At 45.0% G+C, this 22,232-nt stretch overlaps 1 protein-coding gene across 1 annotated transcript in view; it reads right to left on the reverse strand.

The window, feature by feature from the left end:
* Positions 1-2,357: 2,357 nt before the first annotated feature.
* Positions 2,358-22,232, reverse strand: part of Gpt2 (glutamic--pyruvic transaminase 2) — a 37,499-nt gene continuing 17,624 nt past the window's right edge. The window contains exons 6-12 of the mRNA XM_048792249.1: positions 20,135-20,378; positions 16,066-16,145; positions 13,667-13,803; positions 9,465-9,639; positions 7,441-7,596; positions 6,306-6,418; positions 2,358-4,716 (exon numbers count right to left, since the gene is read on the reverse strand). Of these exons, the coding sequence (XP_048648206.1) occupies positions 4,626-4,716; positions 6,306-6,418; positions 7,441-7,596; positions 9,465-9,639; positions 13,667-13,803; positions 16,066-16,145; positions 20,135-20,378 (996 nt within the window). The 3' untranslated portion in view covers positions 2,358-4,625. The remainder of the gene's footprint in view (positions 4,717-6,305; positions 6,419-7,440; positions 7,597-9,464; positions 9,640-13,666; positions 13,804-16,065; positions 16,146-20,134; positions 20,379-22,232) is intronic.

Here is a 22,232-nt window from a genome sequence, read left to right on the forward strand (position 1 = left end):
TCTTGATTTTACTGAGATGCCTCCTTCCTCTAACAATTTACTTAACACTCTTTCGGTTTGTTTTTTACTAATTTCTGATCCCATATTTCTACTATAATACAACCCAACAAGATGATGCCAAACAAAACCGAGACATAATGAAACAACAATGGAACAACACAAAATCATTATATCAGCCTTTCTATCTTCCTGAAATGTCCATCCGTCCTTTCTCCCTATCTGTTCCTCAGACACAAATAGTTTTTCCTCAGATGTAAGCAGTTTTTCTTCCATCTCACTCATCTCCAGGGACAGGCAACTTAAAACAAAAGCGAAACAAAACAAAAGAAGAATCTTAAAATGGCTACCCATCCTCTCACCCTGCCCTCAGGGGCGAGCAGTTTACCTTATCACTTACCCTCAGCCGTTCCCCGTGCAGGCCACCAAATGCTACAGTCTGGCTGGGCACAATTCAGGAGCCACTTGTCAAAAGAAACGAACTTTATTTTTAGAACACACACACCGCACCACACAGCTCTTCAGGAAAACCCTCAGAGCCCAACTGCCAAGACCGGCTTCCCACAAGCCTCTCAACCTCCCCCACTCCTCCTGCTCTTGAGGCTGATTGGCTGGGTCGTGTGGGTGGAGCCAAAAAAGTCCCCCAATGAGCAGTTCCGTGGTCTGAAAGGTTGGGGAAACAACCCAATGAGCATCACCGCAGAGGAGCCAATCAGTTGGCAGCTAGAAGTTTGCTGGGGCCACTGTGAGCCAATCATCAGCTGGCAGCTGGTAGTTTGCTGGGGCCCCTTCGGCTGTGGCTCTCAACAATATATTTCTTTCAAGCCCAGCTGGGTGGATAGAATTTGCTCATTGAACTTTATGGTAGCCATTCCCTGTCTAGGCTTTTTTTTGTACTATGAATTGAACCCAGGGGTGCTTAACTACTGAGTCACATCCCTAGCACCATCCCCACCTTTTTTAAAATTTTGAGACCATGTTTCTGGCTAAGTTGCTGAGGCTGGCTTCGAACCTACAATATTCCTGCCTTAGCCTCCTCGGATTACCAGCATTCACCACCATGATTGGTCCTCTCTAGGCTTCTTAAATATAGTGACTGTATGTTATTAGCTTTTGACTTGCTATTCCTTTGAAGTCTGTGGCTCATGCTGGGTCTTCATGAAATATTTGCTGAAAGCTTTTTAGCTGTAGTTATGACAAACAATGTTGAAAATAATCTAGAATAACAACTCTTTTTCAATCTCTATTTGATAGACTCACTGTATGGTAAACAATGCCAAGTTTACTCCTAAGACAGGGAGATCTGTTTCCATGTAGTTTTTGTTGTACAGTGGGAAGATGCAGAGTATATTCGATCCTGTTGGTTATCATCCAGCAATAACCCTCAGCTCACCTGAACACCCCACTCCATTTCTCTGGAAAGGTCCTGTGGCAAATGAAATCCTACTATTGATGTATAATTACAATGCAACCAATAAAGAATAATTTTAAAAGAGTGAACATTAGAAGCCAAGCCAGCTTCCCTCCCAGTCACATAAGGCAACACATTTCTCTTGGATGCTTAAGCTACTTGGAATAGGTTCGTAATGATTCCAAGAAAGAGGGTCCTGATATTTCTTTGTAAGTTTTCTAAATTTTCTTTAATAAAGACATAGAAATTTTATTTGGGGGAAAAAGTTTGAAAACCACATATCAAAACCAGTGTGGATTGGGGGAAATTATTGCAACCCTTGTATAGACAACTCCCCTGTGGCCCCTGGCCTCACAGTGTTCCTTTCCAGCTCCTCCTACACATCCATGCCCCAGAAAGATGCCATAATATCCACCAAAAAGCAAAGGTCTCCATATTCATTTTTTAAAAAATTTTTAGTTGTAGATGGACACACCTTTATTTTTTAAATTTATGTATTTTTATGTGGTGCTGAGGATCCAACCCAATGCCTAACAGGTGCTAGGCAAGCACTTTACCACCGAGCCACAACCCCAGCCTTCTTTTTCATTTTTAATATATATATTTTTAGTTTTAGGTGGACACAATATCTTTATTATTTTTATGTGATGCTGAGGATCGAACTCAGTGCATCATGTGTGCTAGGCAAGCGCTCTACTGCTGAGCTACGACCCCAGCCCTCATCATTCATTTTTAATTACATCCCAGTTCAAAGGATGCATGAAGTTTCTCTACCTCAAGTGAAAGAAAAAGTGGCTCAAGGTCTTAATGTCCTTAGGGTGGAACCCTAGGACAAAATGGAAGCTGAGAAGCTGTAACTGGAGGGTGTAGTGTGTAGGATGAAGTGCTTGTTATTGCAATAGGAATGTACATTACAAAGAGCAAAATTAGTGAGGAGAGTTAAACACGGTCACCATTTTGGACACATATTTTATTGTTTAGAAACTTCCAGCAGAGTTATCATCAAGTACCTTTGTCAGGAGATGTCTGTGTCTGCTCCTCCCCAAACCTCCACACATCAGAACAGAAACAATGAGCCCAGTCTCAAGATGTGAGGTGATAGACCAGCCAAGGGACAGCCTGGCATAAGCTTCCCCAGCATCACCAACACGCAGAGCTGGGTGAACAACAGAAACCGCACACGTGTAGACACAAAGTGCAACCCCAAACGACCATCAGCTTTCTAGGATGGTACCGGAACAGGAAAGGCATCAGAATAGAATCTGCAGAAAATCAAATTAATCATGATTGGCTTTCCTACCTGAAGTTAGCCTCCTAAACTAGCTGACCTTATTATTCATTTTTTTTTAAAGCAAACCAAGTATATATGGCGTCTTTTAAAAAATCATGTAAACGTTGCAAAGTTTTTAGGGGTTATTTATAATCTGAAGAGACTTATAAAAAATTACTGGACTTGTTAAGACTATAAATACTAGCCCCTCCTCCCCCCATGAAAAAAGCAATTGTTACAAAAATATAAAAAATATACTAGCCTCTACTATTTAACCTTTCTACCAGAAATCTCACGACTCTGGGACGCATCCTGGTTTATATAGCATACGGCAAGCATGAGTGCAACTTTTTCAACTTTTTAAGGAAGAAAAAGTGCCAAAACATTCCCTTTTGTTATTTGGGATTGTGGTGGCTTTCTTCACAGGGACTATAATGCTAATGAGTAATGACAATTTGAAGTTTTCTATGGTGTTCCCCTGCAAGGACCCAGTGTGGAAGTAGTAGCATAGGAGGCTGCTTTCAAACCTCACTCCTTATTCTTCAGATTTCTCTCTCCAGCTCCTTCAATTCCATTTTGGGGCTTGTTGGGTCCCCAAACTCCTGAGCTGGCCATGGTTTCCCTAACTTCCCTGGTAGGCAGATGGTAAGGGGGAGGGTGCCTGGTGAGGAGGATAGGAGTACTGAGCTTCTGGAGTGTGGGTCAAGCCTGGTCCAGGTTTACTAATGCCAGGGAAGGGGCATGGTTGGTGGATGATACCTTCCTGACCTGGAGAGATGACTGATGCTACCGGTCCCTGTCTGCAGAGCTGGGAGGGGAGGCAGCAGCTAATGTGAAGGCAAAACACTTTGCATTAAGTTAAAACACTTCAATTCAGTTGAATAAACAAATCAGATTGCATTCACTCCTCCATAGCAAGCTACCAGGCACTTCAATCAATTAAGAGGTACAAAATGGACTTTAATTCCATTTAAAATAACTGAAGAAACTACAGGGGCTTGACTGTCATTGGTTGGTCAAGTCCTTAAGGATCCCTTCCTGGCTTAGGGCAGTTTTAGTCTTTCCTTATCTCTGCTGCTGCCAGCAGGGGGCGATGTGTGTAAAGACTCAATCAAGCCCTTGGGAGAAAACAGTCACTGGGTAACCAGGGGGAGATCCACAAGCCAACAGGCAGACCCTCTCCTCATAACTAGGATATTGCTGGGCTATGTGCCCTGTGTCCCTGAAGTCCAGGGAGACCTCTCAGACCAAGATCTCAGCCTAGCATGTTCAAGAGACCCCTTCATCCCCAAAGCCCTTCAATCCCCCCTGCTCAGAAGCACAGATCTGGCTCAACCAGGTACCTGACTTACACCCACTCCTCCCTACAGGACCTCTGATCTTGGGCATCGTCCCCAGCGTCTACCACAACTTAGCCTGGCAATCTGTCCTGTGTGCTACTGTCCTCATGGTTTTTTTCTGAGATGGCCTGACTGCCTCCAGGCCAGAATGATGGACCCTGTCTGAGTCCCCACTGGACTTCCAGGCTTTACTGTTTGAAGGACTACATTTTCACACCACTAAGGGTTTTATTTCATAGATCACATTAGATGTTCTGGGCTTCCAGTCCTCACCATGGTTGTCATACATTTCCCAATAACCTGTTTCTCCAGATCCAAAACATCTCATCCGACACACTCTGGTTGTTTAAAACCCAAGGGAACTTTCCAAAAGCAATGATAGATGATTTGGAGAACTTGGCCACATCTGTTGAGCAAGACCCCTCTGCTTTGGTTGCATCAAAAAAACAGCCTGTGAGACATTGAGAATTCATATTTGCTCAGAAGAGAAGTGCTCCCAACACCAAGGCACAGAGAAAGAAGTCTCCTGGGCAAAATGACGATGGACACAACCAGTGGCCTCAGTGAGACCTTGAGGCAGAGTCAGTGGGGGAGGCCTGAGGCATCCTCACGCATACTTCTCCAGGAACTTTATGTGAAAGTCCTTCACCTTCTGGAGCACTGTCTTCAGCTTCTCCACTGGAGGGAGAATGGTCATTCTGTCAGGAAAGAGAACAGTGTCAGCCTGAATGCTCTAGAAAAGGAGACAGGAATGAATCCAGCAGCTCATCTTGCTGTATCAGAGTGGAGACAAGGAGGTGAGGGTAAGGTGCATGGAGAGGGACAGGCCTGACTTGTCCTCTTTGACAGCTTGCATAGTACCTGGCACTTGTGTGTGGGGGGGCATTCTCTCCCCCATTCATATATTCGTTCATTCAAAATGAGGTCTCACTATGTTGCCTATGCTGGTCTTGAACTCCTGGGCTCAAGCCATCCACCTATTTCAGCCTCCCAGTAGTCTACAGGTGCACACCACTGTACCGGGCTCCTTTATATTTATGTGTGTGTGTGTGTGTGTGTAAAAACATATATATATATTTATATATTTATATATTTATATTTATTTATTTATATTTTACACCCAAGTAATATATGCAAACAAAAACAATAAACTGGGGCAACATTTAGGCTAAGATGCATTTACCCATTACTGCAGAAGGCCTGCAACACATTTTGACTAGTGTATACACATTTTAGGGCATGACTTTTGGTATTTCCTACACTCCTGTTAGATGTTTTTTTTTTTTTTTTCCTAAAACCTCTAGCAGTCAGACTAACAGTGAAACAACTTCCATTCACAGCTTTCCCTCCACATTGTCATAGCTACTATCTCCCCCCAGTCCATCAATACACTTCCCAACCCTATAGGCAACTTTCTTGGTTATACTACTATTTATTTATTTATTATTTAGTGCTGAGAACTGAACCCAGGGCTGGTTTGGTATGCCACTACCACTGAGCTACATATGCCCCAACCCAGGACTTTTGGAATGGGCCACGAATTGCAAAGGTAAGTCTTACTAAGAACAGGCCAATAAGACATGGTTTCTCCATCTGAGGAACACTCTCCACAACCTTGACAGTGAAGACCTGGTTCCAGTCTCATGACTTTTCTTTTTTTAGCATCTGCCACAGGAGCATCTGAGAGCAATGTGCATGGAAAGGATGCTGTTCTGAACAGAATGGACCTCAGCAGGAAAACCTTATAACTGCTCTACCCAGCTCAGCCCTGGGAATTTGCATGCCCATCTGCCAGGGAGCTGCACCAGGGTACATCTGTGAAAGGCTGCATAATAAGCACAGCTAATTCTATTATGTGGCAGGTAGCACCTTAGCACACTCACGGTGTAGACAAGGGGCTATCAAGCATCTATTATGTGCCAGCCATTGTCCTAGGCATCTGGAAGCTATGTGCTGCTATCATGGACTTTAAAGCACAAGAAAATAAACAAGAAAACACACTACTTGGGACATTTCTGATGGGGATGTGATAGATTTGTCAGCAGAGGGCACAAAGAATAATGAGGGAGATCTTTCTCATAGGTGACCCTGGAGTCCACCCAGTTTTCCTTACACCCTGGGCAAAGGGTCAGCTTGGCTTTACAACTGGACTGAACAGGGTGAGATGCTTGGGGAATATGGCTCCATCCCTCGCAGGCTCTGAAGTCAGCCATCCTGTGCTCTATGTTAAGGAGCCTACGTTTCCCTGGACAAACCTGGGATCTGCCTGGTACACAGGGTGTCGTACCTGAAGTGGTAGGTGCCTTCCCTCTGCCCAAAGCCGCTGCCGGGCACAACGCAGATGCCAGTCTCCTCCAGTAGCTTCATGCAGTAGAACATGTCTGGGGCCATTTTATGCGCCTATGGGAGCAGGGTAGAACTTTAGAATCATACCTAGCTTTATACAGTACCAACACGCCACTGAAAACTATAAACCAAATACAACCTAAACAGCAAGTTATCTTTCCAGTGACAGGGCCCTTCTACCCTGAACTACTGCTGATGGCTGGCATAGAGAATGAGACACCTGAAGGCTACTGCAGACCAGCCAGGAGCCGAGACAGTTCAGTGCTTTATCAGGGATTACCATCCTATTTCCTTTCTATTCATCCCTAGTAGCTGCTCAATAAGCACCTGGCCTCCTAATGTGCTAAGCCACATGGTGCTCAGAAGACAAAGACCCCGGGGATCTGTACCTAATGTGGGCTTTCAAGGGACAAGCTTCTCTAGGGCCACGGTTGACAGTGCTTCTTACACATTAGTTTGCAGAATAATCACCAAGGGAACCTGTTGAAGTACAGCTCCAACACCAGGGATTCTGACTCCAAGTTGAGGGTGGGGCCTAGGTTCTGAATGTTTGACAAGGTATTCAGCAGGTTCTGAGGTGAGGTGAGGACAACACTTTCAGAAACACCACTCTGCCCCTGCTCTTCAAAGTGACGCCTGCTGCACCTCAGAATCTGCTGGAAATGCAATGAACCCAGAACTGGCATTTCAACAGGAACTCAGGTGACTGGAGTACACGTTCAAGTTTGGGAAGTGCTGCTCCAGGACACAGTGGCTTGGGGGAGGAGATGGTTCTGTTGTTCCCCCAGCATCACACCACACCAGGTACCTCCCTTAGGAGCAGCAGTGTTAACAGCCCAGATCAGTTCCTCTCACCTGGGGCTGAAGGCATATTTTCCCCATCACCACAGCTTGCGGCTGGGTCTGGGCATCTGAGAAAATGCCATCTTTACACAGTAATAGAATCAGCCTGAGAGTCCACAGAGTTCAGAGCCCCCAGGGCCAGCATCTCTGCTCTCCAAGGCAGGAAGCCTGACCTGGCTGTTTCAAGTGAACCCTGGGAGAGAGAGCAAGCCCAGCCGCGACCCGTCCCAGACCTGAGCTGCCTCCACAGCTTTGGCAGGAATGAAGATCCGAGGAAAGGCATACATGGCTCCCTGCAAGGGGTTGCAGTGAATTCCTGGGACTTGGTTAAACAGGTCTTCTGTCAGCTTTGCTTTTTTGGCCAGATTACCCAGGACAGATTCCTTCTCCTGATGAGAGACAGGGAAAGTACAGAAGTGAGCATCTCAGCACAAGGATAGCCATCCCTTCAACATTATGGGTAACTGAATTGACTGACAAAAGATGAGCTTGTGTGTGCACGAGCACAGCCAATCAGACAAGTGGGTGAAACACATATTCCTACATGAAGTTTTTCCATGGATTCTCAGGCCAGGAAACTGCCATGCGCCCTGGGGCACATAAATACATGGGAGTTTCAGGCCACAGGGAAGATCCTGAGTGGCCTGTGTCATAGGATCTATTCTTATATGAGGATGTCATTTCTGAAAATGAGCAAAACCAGTCCCTGCCTATCAGTCTAATGGACTTGGCTCTCAGTGGAATATCCTAGAAATACTTCTAGTAGACACGGGCCTCCTTCTGGAGTTAGCAGGGCTCTTCATTTGGGAGGACACCCCACACACTCTCAGTCCATGTGATATGCATGGGGACACATGACCCAGGTGAAGCAAAGCAGAATCAGTGACTGGTTCAGAACTGGATACATGCCCAGAGTTGGAGCAGAGTCATCCAGGACTTCTGTAAGCACAGCGGGAAGGCGGGGGTGAAAAGGTGTGAGCCTACAGATAAACAAAATGTGGTATATCCATACAATGACACAACTCAGCCATCCGTTGTGACACAGGCTACCACATGGATGAACCTGGGATGCTAAGTGGAATGAGCCACTCACAGGAGAACAAACATTGTATAATTCCACCTGTGACAGGTACGTAGAACAGGTGAATTCACAGAAACAGACAGTAGAACAGTGGTTCCTGGGGGGGGAGGAAGAGTGATTATTTAATAGATATGATAAAAAGTTCTGAGATGGATGGTAGAGGTGGCTGCATAATAATGTGACTATCAATAATGCCACAGAACTGTATACTGAAAAATGATGAATCTTTTGCTGTATATATTTTATCATAGTTTAAAAGAAAAGGAAAAAAAATGTGAGTCTAGATCAGTTGGGAACTGACTTCTAGTTAACTGGCCCATAAGTTCATTGTGTTTTTTTTTTGTTTGTTTGTTTTTTTGCAATGAGGTGTCACTGTGCTGCTCAGGCTGGTGTCGAACTCCTAGACTCAAGAGATCCTCCTGCCTCAGTCTCCAGAGTAGCTGGGACTACAGGTGCACACCACCTTGCCCAGCTCTGTAAGTTCCTTTTTTGTTCAAACTTGTGAGTGTTGGGCTTTTGTCACACAGTTGAAAGGTCCTTACTGGGCTGGGGATGTGGCTCAGGCGGTAGCGCGCTCGCCTGGCATGCGTGCGGCCTGGGTTCGATCCTCAGCACCATATACAAACAAAGATGTTGTGTCCGCCGAAAACTAAGAAATAAATATTCTTTCTCTCTCTCTCTCTCTCTCTCCTCTCTCTCTTTAAAAAAAAAAAAAAGAAAAAGAAAGGTCCTTACTGGACTGCATGGAGCTGGATAGGCCAGGGATAGTCCCAAGGCCTAGAACTGATACTGTTCCCCTCCATGTCCCCTTCTTTTTAGCCCAGTAACAGAATCCCCTGAGAGTGTTATCAGGACACAAGGCACTTCCCCTCGGGTGCCTTCCCATCTGGATGCTCACAGCCAAGGAAGAGGAAGCAGGGGTGGGTCTACCCACATGCAGCTATAGTCCTCCCATTTCAAAATAAGCCCTTCCGCATCCTCAGGCTTAACCAACTTGTGAGGGTAGTTCAAGAACCAGGAGGCACCATGAGTGTCCCCTGGAGAACACAGACATATAGACATTCACAAACCAGCAGATGTATGGCCTCCTGGAGATAACCCAACCACCAGCCGTGGAAGGAATTCACCTGTGACTCTGATAGTAACTGTAATGTATGCAGGTCACAGCAGACTTACCCGTCTGAATTGTTCAAAGGACTCCTCTCCTGGCACTGGGGGGTTCACAACAATGTCCATGGCAGCCTGTCCAGACACAGGTGGGCACAGACGCACTGAGAGCAACTTTACCAGCTGGCCCTTGATCTCAGGGTGGAGGTTGATCACCTCCATGTAGCCTCCTCTATAGCCACACCTAGAGGATTGAGGATAGGGACATATCCACCAGTTACAAAAGACCTCACAAAGTGCAATTCAGACAGCCAGCATCTATAACCATCCCCACCCTAACACCAAATGGCCAGGTGCAGCTGAGTTTTTGCCACTGGCAAGAAGGTGAATGGAAGTTAATATGCACAAATTCACTTTTTTTATAAGAAAAAGCAATGTGCATTCCTTCCTCTTTCCCTTTCCCCATTTCCTGAGAAGTGGAGATACTGGAGCAGAAGCCCCAGTGCTAGAGACAGACAGAGAAGGCAAAGCCAATAGCCTCGGTCCTTGAGTGAGCTCATGGAGCACAGACTACCCTGGACTTCCTCCTACCTTTGGACTATTATGTCAAGGAGAGAGACATGCCCATCTGGTCTGAGTCACTGTATTTTTGGGCTGGTTTGTTATAGCAACTTAGCCTGAAACCTAACACAGTAGCCTTTGCTCAGAAGATGAGGTCCTGGCATCGCCCTGTGCAGTCTCCATGGGCAAACACATGATTCACTGGTGCTAATGGGAATCAGCCTGAGGACTTTCATAGGAAAAATGTTTGCTTCCTGAAAACAAACCCAACACAGAGGACAGCAGAGCTGAGAAAGGAAATAAGACAGAGCAAAAAAACAGATACAGGGAGTCACAATGACATCTTTTTTGTTTGCTTTTTGATTTGAGGGATTAAACCTAGGGCCTCGTGCATACTAAGTATACCACTGAGCTACATCCCCAGCACCTCTTAGATATCTCTCTCACTTTTGTTTTCCAGTACTGGGAACTAAACCCACTCTGCCATTGAGTGACATCCCCAGCCCTTTTTACTTTTATTTATTTATTTTTTGGGGGTTCCTGGGGATTGAATTCAGGGGCACTCAACCAGTGAGCCACATCCCCAACCCTATTTTGTATTTTATTTTGAAACAGGGTCTTACTGAGCTTCTTAGTGTCCCGCTTTTGCTGAGGCTGGCTTTGAACTTGCGATCTCCTTCTTCAGCCTCCTGAGCTGCTGGAATTATGAGCATGCACCACCACTCTTGGCTCCACTAATTTTTTTTTTGGCACTGAGGATTGAACCCAGAGGCACTTTACTACTGAGCTCCATCCCTAGATGTTTTTGTTTTTTATTTTGAGACAGGGTCTCATTAAGTTATCAAGGTTAAAAGCCTTGATAAGTTGCTGAGGCTGGCTTCTAATTTACGATCCTCCTGCCTCAGCCTCTTAAATTGACCGGATTACAGGTGTGTGTCACTGCACCTGGCTTCCATTAACATCTTTAAGTCCTCTGATTCAACTCTACTCCTAAATTTTTTGCCAATATAGAACTTTTTTTAATGCCTCTTTGATGTAAGCCAATTCATAATGAGTTCTGTATGTTATAGCCAAAAGACTTCTGCCTGCTGCCAAGTCAAAAGATATGAAAATAAGCTGGGAGAATACAATGAGTTAAAAAATGTTTCTCTATCAAATCAGCAGTATCAGGCATACTTTCTGGAGCATACCTCTTTCTCTAGTCTGTCTCTGCCAGTGATCAGATTAATGTCCACAAAAAACACAGGTACCCTGAGGCAGGGACCTGGTTACCCAACTGTGCATCCCCACCCCCAACTTCAGAGAACCTGACATGATGAGATTCTCAATAAAACATTTTTTGGATCATGCAGCTGAACTGAACCAGCAAAGACAGATTCCTATCTGATCCTTGGACTGGAACTTCTAAGGCAGGAAGATAAATTTGGGCATTTTGGAAAAGTTTCCCCTTTTTTTCAATAAAAGTTGAAAAAAAAGAACCTTCTGCTCAACCCCCCACTGAGGAGCGGAAAATCAAATTGTGGCCAGGTGTGGTGGCACACATTGGGATTACAGAATCCCAATGACTTGGGAGGCCGAGGCAAGATAAATTTTTAAAAAATCAAATTATGCAAAGCACTCTAGTCTTAGGTAATCAGGATCTGAGAACAACAGGGAATAATTTGGGATACAAACATCCAGGGGACTGTTTGTTAAAAAGCCCAATCAAGGGCTGGGGTGTGGCTCAGTGGTAGAGCACCTGCCTAGCATGTGTGAGGCACTGGGTTAGATTCTCAGCACCACATACAAATAAATAAAGAATGATGGTTCAAAAATATAGATGGTTTTTAAAAAAAAGCCAAATCAATAACAGAGATGGAGAGATGGGTAAGTATGTGATAAACAGAGCTGGCAGTTTGAAAAATGAACAGAGAACAGTTTGTTCTACACAGTATACAAAAGTCTATCCAGGAAGTAGCACTACTACCTGAGTAGACTAGAAAGACTAGCATTAACTAACCCCTGACAACATCACACAAAATCAACAACAGCTTGGCAACCATCCCAAAGGGACGGTCCCCCAAACCTGGCTAAAATATTTCTTCAAGCTTCTCAGTTATACCAGCTCCCAGCCTACAAATGAGAACACTCCCCACACTGACACTAGGCACATGAGAACTCCACAGGCTGGGAATAATGTCTTTAGCTTAATAAACTCCTGGTCTTTCCTTCTCAGTGTCCTTTGCAGGTTCCTCTTCTTCTCCCAACCTCTGAGCAGTGGGGGCCCAGTCCTTGGACTTCTTCTTTGAGATCACTGCGTGTGAGATGTCCAGCTTTCGAGCTTCAACAAACTAACAACCCATACACTAACATCTCCCAAATTTAAATTTCAAGCCAGATATCCACCCTGATCTCCAGACTCACACATTCACCTCTAGCTGGACATCAAATAAGCATTAGCAAGTTTACATGTCCACGGTGAAAGTCCCTATCTTTTCCCCCCCCAAAACCATCCTCATCTGTTGATGGCAACTCCATCTTTCCTGGTGTTTGAACAGAAGACTCGGGATTCATCCCTGACTTCTCTCTCATATCTTTCCCATCAGCAACTCCTTTCAACTCCACCTTCAGAAGATATTTCAGACATTCTTCCAATCTCTACCCTGATCTGTGACACCTTGCCTGGGGAATAATATGGACCCTTGACTTGAGTCCCTGCTCCTGCTTCACCATTGAACAAGGAGTCTAATAAAACTCAAGTCAGGTGAGGTCATACTATTGCTCAAACATACTAATGGCTCCCACCTCACTCTGAATAAAAGCAGAAAGTAATCAAAGTGGCCCAAGTGATCTGGTCTCTATGACTTTAGTCTCATCTTCTGCTACTTTCCCCCTTGCTCATCCTTCCAGCCCTGGTGCTGCTCCTCCATGTCCCCATGCGTGCTTCCACCTCTGCGCTTTTGCGTGTGCTATTCCTTCTGCTTGGAATGTCTTTCCCCCAGATGTCTCCCTCCCTCCCCCTCCTTTGGGTCTTAACTCAAAGGCCAACTCCTCAGTGGGGGTGCACTAGTTAAGCCTGCAACACTCCCCTGCCCGGCATTCCTCTGGTTATTGTTCTTGACTTGTCATATGATTTTCCTCAGTTGTCTATTGCCTTCCTCCTCCCAGAACATATGCCCTATGAGGGCAGGGACTGCTGTAGTTTATTCACTGTTATATCCTCAGAGTGATGATCAGTAAGCACTCAGGAAGTATTTGTCAAATGAGGACTGAAGCTGACCCTTTGGCCCTGAGGTCACCCAGGGCCAAGGTAGCCTTCCACGCAGAGCTTGGCCCATCAGTTTTGTTTGTCAACTCAGATCTGTACCCCTTGCTGACTTTAATCAATATCAGAGCAACAGTGACATGACAGAAAACTCCAGATGTTGGAACTACTATGGAATCCTGTTTTTCGTTTCTGTCATTTATCCACAGTCTGGTTTCTTTCAAGCATGGCCTTATAAGTGTAAGCCTCTGTTCAAGGGTGGTTCTCATACCCTTGAGCTCCTCTCTGGGGTGGTTCAGACTATCTCCTGATTCTTAGGTCAGCAGAAGGCTGCCTTCCCTCCAGCCAAGTGAGTGGACCATAGGGCAGGGCAGAGGAAAAGGCAAAGAGGAGACAGCAGCATTGGGAAATCCCCAGAAAGGCCAAGGGAAAGTAGGGGTGAGGGGTGGAGGTGGAGCCAACATACTCGCCCATGTAGCCCTTGGAGGTGGAGTGGAAGGAGGCGAGCTCCACGTTGCTAGAGTACTCAGGCCCCATCTCATAAAGCACCTTCTTAAAGGAGTGGAATCGGCAATCTGGAGAGTACACGTTGTCCTGGTATACCTGCAGGGAAGGACACCACAGGGACAGTTAACGCAAGTTCTTCTGAGAGATCTAAGCCCATGAGGGCTGCTGCTGTGTGCAGCCAAGATGGCAGAACACAGGGGATGGGTCACATATGCTGAGGGATAACCAACAGATCATGTGTTTGAGGCCCAGACCTGAAAAGACCAGCCAGCCCAGCCTCAACTGCCACTTCCAGGAATGAGCCAAAATATTGCTTGAAGGAACTTCCAGAACAAGCAAAGAGAAGAGGCCGCAGGCTAGACCCTGACCTTAAGATATCTTAGGGGTTCATTTGATTTCTCCCACATTCATCCCCATCCAATCTCCAGACTTCTCCCTAACTTCTCAGACCAGTGATGATACCAAGAACTCCCATATTCTCAAGAAAATTTTCTTCCAAAAGCACAATGATAACCTTCCTTTAATAATATTAATGAGCAGTTAATGTTCTCTGATCTCCCTGTTTAAGCAGTTAGCTCTGTTTGGTTTCCTTCATAACTCCCAGGTTGCAATTATTTTTTTCTCTCCACTTTTTGTTGTCTAAGCAGCACCCATACCCATTTTGTTCCCCCAGATCTCCAGAGTCTAGTACCCATAGCCTGCAAGCTGAGGGTTAAATTAAATTTAGCTCTTGATATTAAATTCCCCACACCCATTTTGGAAATCATGGAAATGGAAGCTTTCCAGGGGCCCAAAGGGCTACTGGGAGTGTTAGGCAGGCTCCATCTTCAACATGCCAAGCACCAGCCTCTTCCTCCTCCTCCTCCTCCCAGACCCAGAGGGGAAGCTGTGCATCAGGTCACAAGGAAAACCATGGGTCTCTCTGCGGTCCCTTCTCTCCTTTAAAAATGAAAGTTTTGGGGCTGGGGTTGTGGATCAGCGGTAGAGCACTCGCCTCACACGTGGGAGACCCTGGGTTCAATCCTCAGCACCACGTAACAATAAATAAGTGAAATAAAAGTATAAAAAAAAAACTTTAAAAAATGAAAGTTTTAGGTCCTTCTATGGTTAATTATGGCAACAATCTAATGGGGAAGCTGAGTATATGCATGGGGTTGAGGTGGGAATGCCAAGGAACAAAGAAAGGAAGGTAGTGTGCTAGAAGCTACAACTAACCAGAAACTGTACAGAAATAAAGATGAAATGAAAATGGAACTGATAGATCCTCAATTTCTTCCTTGAAAGGCAGAAGAAGAATGGGCAGGCCTCAGCTACAGAACTGGGGTTCAAGAAGCAACAGTTACATGGTTAATTAAGATCCCATCTTCAGGTTGTTGAGTGAGTTAATGAGATGGTAGATATGGAAATACTAGGAGGCAAAAAAACTGCAGCTTTATGGAGTGGTCGTCTGTCATTTCTGCCATGGGGCACACATTCTCTAAGAGTATCATGATTTGGCCTTAAGGAATGACTCCCCAGGTTTCCACTTGGAGATTTGCAGAAGATAGGCAGGGAGGAATCCCATCTCTTGCCCCTTGCTCTGGGCCTGGCCAATTTGCATATTACAATCCCCAGGCCAAAGTGACTGGTTCAGCTATTGCATAGGCTGAGCCAATGAAGTGCAACTCTGAGACTTTTGCTGGAACTACAAGGATAAAATTCTCTCCTTCTGGGGCTGGAGTTGTGAGGCTCTGGGTTCAATCCTCAGCACTGCATAAAAATAAATAAATAAAATGAAAGATCCATTTACAACTAAAAAATATTTTTTAAAAAAATCTCTCTTGGGGGCAGGGGTTGTGGCTCAGCGGTAGAGCACTTGCCTAGCATGTGCAATGCCCTGGGTTAAATCCTCAGCACCACAAAAAAATAAATAAAATAAAGGTATTGTGTCCAACTACAACTAAAAACTAAATATTAAAAAAAAAAAAAAATCTTTCTGGGCTGGGAAGATAATAGGCCTATGTTTGAAGCCAAAACAGAGAGATGAAAGGAGGAGAGAGAATATGGAAGATACGGTTTGAGTCCTTGGATCTAGCCACACATCTGTGACCCTTCCTTTATTTTATTTATTTTATAGTTTAAGTGATTTGTGGTAAATTTCTGAAATTTACAACTAATTAGTATCCAAACCAATATAGGGATAAGTTAGGTCACAGACTCATAGGCTGTAAGAATGAACATCCTTACTGTTGACCAGAATCAATTCTCCAAAACCTAGAAAGTTCTCTCTGGCTATAAAACATTCATGCCTGGATCCCACCCTAGAAGAGAAAGCTCACCCCCACCCCTCTCTGAGAGGGCAGCTGGGACTGCTCTTACCTCATCAGCCAGGAGAAAGAGCTTCTCTTCCCAGGCAAAGTGAATCACATCTTCTATGCACTTTCTGCTTTGTACCTGGCCTATAAAAATCCCCAAGAAAACCAAAATGTAGGTTGTAATGCTGTTTAAATGGTCCCCAGGTCAGAATCCCACCCCGAATCACTCGGGTGTCCTATGTTGCCTCAAGAGATCACCCTTCTAGTTGCTGTCCATAATGGTGTACTCAACCTCCAGGGATGCACAGAGGGTTGGCCTCTCTGTCTGACTCACTGAAACCAGTTATGTGGAGGGAGTAGGGTTTCACACTCCACTTCTTGTGGGGTATGTTTGCATGAAATGTTTATTTGTCTGTTCTGGAGCACAGGAAGATAGGGAAGTATCATGAAATACAGGAAAATAAAACTCAAAGTTAAATCTGTCAGCTCACTTCCTGGTCTCCCATATGCACCCTGATATGGTAATTAGGTAAGAGTTAGCAGAGCAGAATTGGGGGTGCTTACAACTTCTGTAAACACCTTCTCCCCAGAAAGGCACCTACAAGCTTCACAAGGCAGAGACAGAGTCTATCCTGGTTCATCACTATCCTCAAAGCTGACACTCAACAGGTGTTCAACAAATATTTGCAGATTAAATGCTGAATGAATGAGTCTGGGCAACAGCTTTGGAATCTCCTGTCAGCTGTTCCTGGCGAGCTAGGCGTTGCTAAAGACTATGATAACAGCACTCTGCAGTTTTCCATGGCTCAGTCTCTCCTCCTTCAGGGAACTGACTCAAAACTAACAAAGAAAACAACCACCATCCATTCTAGAAACATGAGTGCAAATGAAAGACAGCAATACAGCAAGTCACAGGAAATGCCGCAGAGGTGGGAAAAGGAACAAAGACAAGAAGGTAAAAATGAGACCTTCCCCCAGTATTTTCTGAGACCTACTTTGAGGGTGCACTGGAAATGTCAGAGGTGCTCACAATATCATCTCAAGCAGCACCACTCTAATCAGGCTTGTCAATTTCTTTTACAAGGCCATGTTTCTTTACCATATACATGTACATATCTATGTGTATTATATACATATGTTTGTGTACATATATGTGTAAACATGCATATGTATTATTTGTGTATACATATATATTATAATGTACAGCAGTATGCAGAATGTTATTTATTTTAAAAAAATGCCGGGCTGGGGATGTGGCTCAAGCGGTGGCGTGCTCGCCTGGCATGCGTGCGGCCTGGGTTCGATCCTCAGCACCACATATAAACAAAGATGTTGTGTCCGCTGAAAGCTTAAAAAAATAAATAAATAAAAATTCTCTCTTTAAAAATTAAAAAAAAAAAAAAATGCCTATATTCTTGTCTATGGAAGAACACACACAAAAAAAAGGTCGGGAAAAAATGTACATACATTTATCTTGTAAAAGCATGGTATGATTCAGCCAGGATTTCTGCCTTAAACTATCTAAGCAATGAACTAATTTCTTTATTAAGGAACTGTTTTTTCTCCTGCCAACCAAGTCCCCACTGGGCTTCATATCAAGCAAGCACAGGGCTCTGGGATTCCAGTTGAGTGGCAGGCCCTGGTTTCTATAAGGAAACAGCCACTATCCTCACAGAGACGGCAATGTCTACCTTAAGGGCAGAACCTGCCTGCAAACCCTCCTAGTCTTCCCTCTCACACCTGTGATCCCATAACTATATCCTATTAGAATGTAAGCAAGGATTTGAGCTCCAGAATGTGCAAAAACATGTTCATTAAATGCTAAATGGAACACAAGAGACAAACTAAGGAAGGACCAAAGTCTCAAAAGCCTTCAACCTGGCAGAGGAAATGAGATCCAATGGATGCAAATAATTCCACTGATGTACATAATGTAAACTTGAGAATAGGACATAACTTATGTCTCACCAGTGCCTGGGACACAGCAGTCACATAGAGCAGACCCACCGAGCCACTGAAGGGACAAACTCATGAACAGTGGTGAAGAAAAGCCTTACATGGCTTTCGAAGGGTCAGGGCACAATTGTGCCCAGATGGAAGATACAGGATATATGGCTTTGATACAGGCCCCAAAGGCTAGAGAGGGGCTCCCAAGTGTCTCTCACCAGAGTCTGGCTGGAAGGAATTTCCCACAATCATGGGAATATCTATTGCTTTGTCTTCTGAGCACCCTTCACTGCTTTGAGTAACAGATCATGAGTGTCCTATGGGGACCTCCAGCATGGGACATGGACAGAGACCTGGAGAAGAGTTTCAATGATTTAAGTGTTTCAGGAAAGGGCGGTTGACCCAACTTAGGCCACAAACAATCTGCCCTAAGACTTTTGGTGAAACTAGGGAGAAGCTCTCCAATAAGGTTGCTCAGCCAATGGGCAATGGCTGGAGCTGCTGAAGGTCCCTCCAAGAATGGATCATCCCTGAGAAGGAATCCAATCCAGGGAAAAAGCAGAGCTGAGAAATGGATGGAGATTCTTCTGACAATGACACCGGTTCAGGTGTACTACTTTACCCCAGACTTAAGAGTCCCACAATCTAATTCCTTCAGTCTTTGAAACCAAAAGAGCCCTGGCTTAATGCTCCAGTCCATTTTGACACCTCTTAGCCAAAATGGCCACAGTGTGTGGTCCAGACAAGATACATAGTCACCCCAGGTGAGTTTCTACTTTCCATCATCCCTCTTCTAACAGCTGAATGATTTTCACACATGGCCTCAGAGCACAAAACCAGAGACTGCCACTCATAAAATTACTGTATAAGAATATTTATATTAATGCACAGTCATAGAACACTTTTACTTAGAACAGGAAAGTCTCTGGTGCCATTACTTCTTCCCAGACCGCTAAGTGAAAAGATTTATGTAAACTCCTGGCAAAGAAAGAAACTGGTTCTAATGCAGACTAGGAATACAGTCCTTCCTAAGATGTTGTAGGACTTCTATTGCAAGTGTGGTCCTGGGACCAGCAGAAGTGTCTGTCACCTGGGAACTTGTTAGAAACGAAATACCCAGGGCACATTCAATTCCAATTACAAGAAAGTCTCTAAGAGCAGGGCCCACAATCTATATTTAACAAGTTAAAGTTTGAGAACCACTGTTCTAAGGAAGTGGTTCTCATTTGCTGCACTGAATATTGATGCCTAGGCCTCACCCTCAGAGAATCTGGGGTACAGACTTTGAAATTTTTTTCAAAACTCCCTTTTGTGATTCTAATGTACAATCTGATTGGGAACCCAGCTCTGTGTCAATTTCCTACTCCACCACGGTTAGAATCTTTATCCTTCTACTCAAGGCACTGGGGTAAATAAACCAGTATTAACACCAGCTGCACCCATTTTCTGCATTCAGGAATTCAAGTGGTGCTTTCAGCTGATTGAAGCATCATTTGATGTTCCCGAGAAGCAGATTCCACAATCAACTCCAACACATTTTGGCCCCAACCCAACTTCTCTCAACAAAGGAGGAGAGAGGAGCCCTTGTTCTCTGCATCCAAATAGCATCAAGGCATATGAAGCCAGCAACCCAGAAAAATCAAAACAGGCAGGACTGTGTGTATTTTTTTTTTTTCTTAAAGAAAAATATGCAAAATTGGGGGTGCTTTTCAACTTCTAAAAATAGGCTCTTTTTGTTTTTAATATGGCATTTCCTCCTTCAGGCTTCAAGGTGCATAGCAATGCTGCATTAAAGAAAACAAAAAATGCATGCATCAGCATTCTGAAAACCAGTTCAGGAAACAAGTGGGAGAGAAGGTAAAATGAGGCCTAGGACTCATGGTGATGGATAGTGAGTGAATAATCTCAAGGATGTAAGTCTTCACAAATACAAGGAGAATAGGAAGAAAAAAAAAACTGGTCTTACTAATAATACACAACCCTGCCCAAGAAAATGCCTGCATTTGCTCACCTCCTAAGGCAGCCTGAGGCAAATCTTATGGCTTTACATTAGGAAATCTGGAATTGGACTGGGAAACTGAGTGCAGGGAGGACTCTGCATTATTTCTTAGCCCTTTATTTTGAAAATCTCCAGTAGAGCAGTCACCCCTACCCCTAAGAAACTGTCAAGGAAGTTAAGTGCAAACCTGTGGGGTTCCCGGGGTTGATGATGCAGAGCACCTTGGGGTCACAGTGGTCTTTGGCCTCCCGCACTGCTCGCCGAAGCTCGTTCACATTCAGGGCCCAGCAGTTCTCCTCATCCAGGTAGTAGTTCACCTGGATGGCATCGAGCTCAGAGATGACCGCTGAGTAGAGGGGATACTGTGGGATGGGGATCATCACACCGGTCCGTGACTTGCCGCCCCCAGAGACGAGGATCTTCAGGATTGTCTACAACCACAAAGCCACAAAAAGAGGTTCCCCACCATTCTCCACTCTTTGAGAGCTGTTGAGCAGACAAACCAGATAAGCCCCGGCCCCAGCCTTTTACAGTGGCCCCTCTGTCGTTTCCAGTGCGAGCCCGTGCAAGTTGCTTCACTTCCTGAGGCTCAGTTTCCTTAGGTATGAAATGAGGGCTGCCATAGGAGTAAGCAAATTAGAATGCTTCAAAGTTCTTAGTACAACATATGGCATACAGTTAAAGACTCAAGAGCTGGGGGTATGGCTCAGTAGAAGAGCACTTGCCTAGCATTTATGAGGCCCTAGGTTCAAGCCTCCGCAGCACCAAAAAAGAAAACAAATAAAAAGAAAACCTCAATTCTTGTTAGAATGTTTAGTACTTCTAAAATATATCCCAAAATGACCCTATCTCAGAATTATTCTGACCCCATCCCTGTAGCTCTAATTTAGAATCTGTCTTAATAATAAGACCCCCAAACAGGGGCTGTTGAAATGGAATAAAATCACATCTACTGCCACCAGGTGGCGCGCCAACCTGTTTTCAAGGTTGAGCAAGATGCATCTTTGCAGGATTCCTGAAGAACCAGGCCGTGGGAATTCAGTGGGTTGTTGGGGGAAGTGACAATAATTCACTGAATAAGCCAAAACCATCTGTGGGGAGAGTCTCCACCTTATACTTGGTGCAGTTCCCTTTTTGCTGTAAGAATGCCTCCTCTCCTCCAGGATCTCTGGGCTTCTCTGGGAATGGAGAGGGTCTATGGCAGCAGAAGATAATGGAAGATACTGTGTGGTTGGGGGCTGGAGCTTCAACATCAGAATCTCAGATGTCACAAGAACTGATTCAAAGCAGGCAGAACACTTGATGTCTCTGGGCCTGTTTCCTCATGGCTCCAGGAATCCAGCATTTATTTGAAAGGTTTTAGGAAAGGAATAAAACGTTCAACAAACATTAACAAAAGCCCTGAGGTCAGGAGACTAAGATAACCCTGATAAGAAAAAGGGTCAAAGAGCATGCTGCTCCCTGAATGTGGAAAACGGGTGAGTGACCTCACTGGAACCAAGACAGGCCCTGGAGGAAGAGGCTAAGCAAGAGTCCAGGGCTGAGTAGTTCAGTGTAGGGCACTTGCCTGGCAGAGCGAGACCCTGGGTTAGAGCCCCAGCACCACACATACACACAAAACGAACATCACCAGTACTCCAAATCCAGAATTCTGGACTCCTCCAGCCAAGTATCCATTGATACCATCACCCCCCTGCCCCACCCCCAATCTATGGCTGACTCTCCAGTCTGAGTCACCTCTTCTCTCACCTCCTAAATGTTTCCTCACATCTACTAAGCTCCTCTCAGCCAAGGCTTAAATTCAGGAATATTTATTGAATTATGTGCCCGTCCTGCTTCAGTGGGCCCCTGCTGTTCTTAGACCAGTGACCTAAATCCTCAGGGTAGCCTCTAAGAGCCCCCTGAACTTAGCCACCATGTCTCCCCAGGCCATATTTCTGGTAACTCTGTTCCTCACTGTGTGCATGCGTCCACCTAGACTCCATCTCCAAACACTGAGCAGACCGCCACTCAAGGCATATGTTGACCTTCAGCTCAGAACACACCCCTTCTCCTGCCTCCCCAATTCACCCCTGTGTATCCTTCAGCTTTCCTTGGAGAAGCCTTCCTGACCCTGTCACACCAGGCCAGAGTCCCTGCTGCTTCCTCCTATAGGACTTTGTCCTTCTCTTCACTGTAGAAGAGAAACTGAAAACTTGTGATATGACTTTTATTTATGAGAGGTTAATACTGGTCTGCTCCAGCCCAAGTGTGTGGACAGAGGCCACATGATGTGTTTGTCTCCT

Source organism: Marmota marmota, unplaced genomic scaffold (genome assembly GCF_001458135.2).
Source record: "Marmota marmota marmota unplaced genomic scaffold, marMar, whole genome shotgun sequence".
In the NCBI taxonomy this organism is placed as follows: domain Eukaryota; kingdom Metazoa; phylum Chordata; class Mammalia; order Rodentia; family Sciuridae; genus Marmota; species Marmota marmota.